At 37.0% G+C, this 2,970-nt stretch overlaps 1 protein-coding gene across 1 annotated transcript; it reads left to right on the top strand.

The window, feature by feature from the left end:
• Positions 1-1,242: 1,242 nt before the first annotated feature.
• On the top strand, positions 1,243-1,947 carry LOC111635761. Its single transcript, XM_023380826.1, has one exon. It carries the CDS (start codon positions 1,243-1,245, stop codon positions 1,945-1,947), a length of 705 nt encoding a protein of 234 aa, XP_023236594.1.
• Positions 1,948-2,970: the final 1,023 nt, after the last annotated feature.

Raw genomic sequence — 2,970 nt, 5'->3', positions numbered from 1 at the left:
AAAAAAGTAAAATAGACAGAGACTTGCATGAACATGACAATAGATGATGCTCTGTGATCAGAGAATAGTGATTGTATATGTTTTTTTACATCATGACTTTATCATTTACATCATTTGAGAAAAAAAAATTTTAATGCTTTAATATANTTTAGTGTGTCAAAAGTTATTTTCGCTGCTTTGATTTTACTTTGGGGATAATTAGTTAATTTTATTTTATGATGTATTTTATCTATAGTAATATTAGATTAAGATAAATCTAGTTAGTTTCACTGTATGAAACTGTATACAATGGATAATCTCCTAAATGTTACTTACGTGGCAACGTTCAATACCGACCACTTACCTGTCGTTCACAATCGACAAAAAATAATTTAAGATAACAGTCTCAGTTTTTTTTCTCAATACAGTGAGAAATAGCAGAAAGTAAGGAAAAGAAAAAAGTAAAATAGACAGAGACTTGCATGAACATGACAATAGATGATGCTCTGTGATCAGAGAATAGTGACTGTACATGTTTATTTACATCATGGCCGGCATGAGGTTATCATTAGAAAAAGTGATATGTATACGAGCACGAAAATACTAAGAGATCGAAAGCTTAACTTATAATATGATTAAAAATTTCAGCCTGGTATTTCCGTAAATATTTACTGATAGTTATGCTATAAAATAAAATTTTTANGCAGAAAGTAAGGAAAAGAAAAAAGTAAAATAGACAGAGACTTGCATGAACATGACAATAGATGATGCTCTGTGATCAGAGAATAGTGACTGTACATGTTTATTTACATCATGACTTTATCATTTACATTATTTGAGAAAAAAGATTTTTAAATGCTTTAATATATTTTAAAAATAATAATAGTATCAAGTTGCTGAATTCAACTCCTTGGATACATTTGTTTTGCTTCAAATGCAACTAAGAAATTCACAAAAATTTATTTTTTTGTATGAAATAACGGTTAATGTTATCCTAGGTATCGAGATGGCGACGTTTCCGGTAATCTCGTATCGGGGTACCGAACGACGCTTACGATAGAGGGCGCTGAATTTTAATGCGGCGGGATATGCAAATTAATTCCGCTAAACGGATGAGGGGCCGCGTGCGCGTGCGAAAGTTCGAATTGCGTGACGACGACGACTACGAAGAAGAAGGTCAGTTTGTTACAGGAATTTGTTTTGATTTCGTTTAAATCGAAGGCGGTTTTTTGTTTTTCCCCCCATTAATTATTTTTTTTCCGAATGAGTGATTTGGACATTACCTCCAGAGAATTTTGGCGGGGATGTACCTCCCAGGACTTTTTCAGTCCTCTCGAAAGCGACTATCTCGAGTTGGGTCTGGATCCCAGAATCGACAAAGGGTTTAAATTTGCGGTAAAATTAGGATTACAGCATGTTGCCGACATTTGCTCGAAATGTTCGAAACCTTGCAAAATCGTTTATCGCGACGATAGGAAATCGTGTGCAATGAGATGTCAAAAATGCTGTAACAACAGTTCGGCGTTCGAAGGAACTTTCAAAGGCAAATTCGGCAAAATTCTCTGGAGTAGTATACTATCGTTTGTGTGGCATTATTTAGCGTTGGATTGCTCGACTACAGTATCGGCTAACGCTGCTGGAATTTCTAACAAGGCCGCAGTCGACTGGTCGAACCACGTCCGATTCGTAATGCTAGTAGCTTTGCACAATATCCTGTCGTTCAAAATCGGAGGTCCGGGAAAAACTGTCGAACTGGACGAGACGGTTATCTGTAAGCGCAAGTACGAAAAAGGCCGTAAACTGAAGAGCACAAAGTGGGTAGTGGGCGGAATATGCCGAGAAGACAAAAGCTGCTTTGTATGTCAAGTGAACGATAGATCAGAAACAACGCTTAACTGGATCGTATGTAAATTCGTAAACTCAGGCAGCACCGTTTTGACGGACGAATGGAAGGGTACAACCACATAGACGACCTGGAAGGCATTGAAATCACCCACGAGACGGTTAATCATTCGGAGAATTTTGTAAACCCGAAAACTGGGGTTCACACCCAAAACATAGAGAGATTGTGGGGATACTTGAAAAACAAGAAAAATCTACCGAAACATTACACGGAAGACCTATCGGATTCGTACATGTACAGCTTCATGTATAAAAAATACCACGATTGCCCTCAAAAAACCAGGCGAATGTTTCTACATTTTTTCGCAACGTTTAAGTAATATATTTCCCGGATCCGGAAGATTACCATTATGGGAAGACCCCGAGACTGTGCCCGCCGCTCCCGTTAATAAAAGGAAGAAGGAAGAAAACGCGGCGAAACAAAAAGGGAAAAACAGGAAAAACGAGGAATCAAGCAAAAAGTAGGAAAAAACGGAGAAAGAGAGAGATAAGCACGCGAAAGTAAGTAAAATATTAAAATTTTTTACGCATTATTTTTTCTTTATATGTATGAATTTATGTTTTAGTAATAAGAAAGAATTACGAAATATTATTATTATTATTATTTCGTAATTCGCTTTGTTTCACTTTTGGGGGGAGTCGGAGCCACTGCCGCAGCCGCCGAGTTCGCAAACAAGATGGCGACCGGAAGCGCCGACCGAGTTGGCGACCGACGCCATGTTCGATACCTAGGGTAACATTAACCGAAATGACTATTACCACTTAAACGTGAATCTGACATCAAAAGAATTGCCGGGAAATAATTCCTGCGAAATAAAAACCCCTTCAAAAAGTGTTTTTACAAAAAAGTATATAAAAAATAATAATAATTTAAAATAAATGCTTTTGTTTGAAAAATATAGCTTTCATTTAACATGGCGTGAAATTTCACACGTGCAGTATGCATTGTTTACAAACTGGTTGACCGTGAGAACAGCTGTAGTCCACTTTCCCGGGTAGTTGTCATGTACACTTCAGGAAAATATTGGTTTAAAGCAGGAGGTTTATCTTACCGCATCTGTTCAAATATAACACAAGATTGTCGATTTT

Source organism: Centruroides sculpturatus, unplaced genomic scaffold, assembly GCF_000671375.1.
Source record: "Centruroides sculpturatus isolate CEXI.00-Female unplaced genomic scaffold, Cexi_2.0 scaffold935, whole genome shotgun sequence".
NCBI lineage: Eukaryota > Metazoa > Arthropoda > Arachnida > Scorpiones > Buthidae > Centruroides > Centruroides sculpturatus.
This window is presented reverse-complemented; position numbering and strand designations above follow the sequence as displayed.

Coding starts and splice junctions, on each gene's coding strand:
- LOC111635761 (XM_023380826.1), top strand. CDS start 1,243: ATGAGTGATTTGGACATTACCTCCAGAGAATTTTGGCGGGGATGTACC.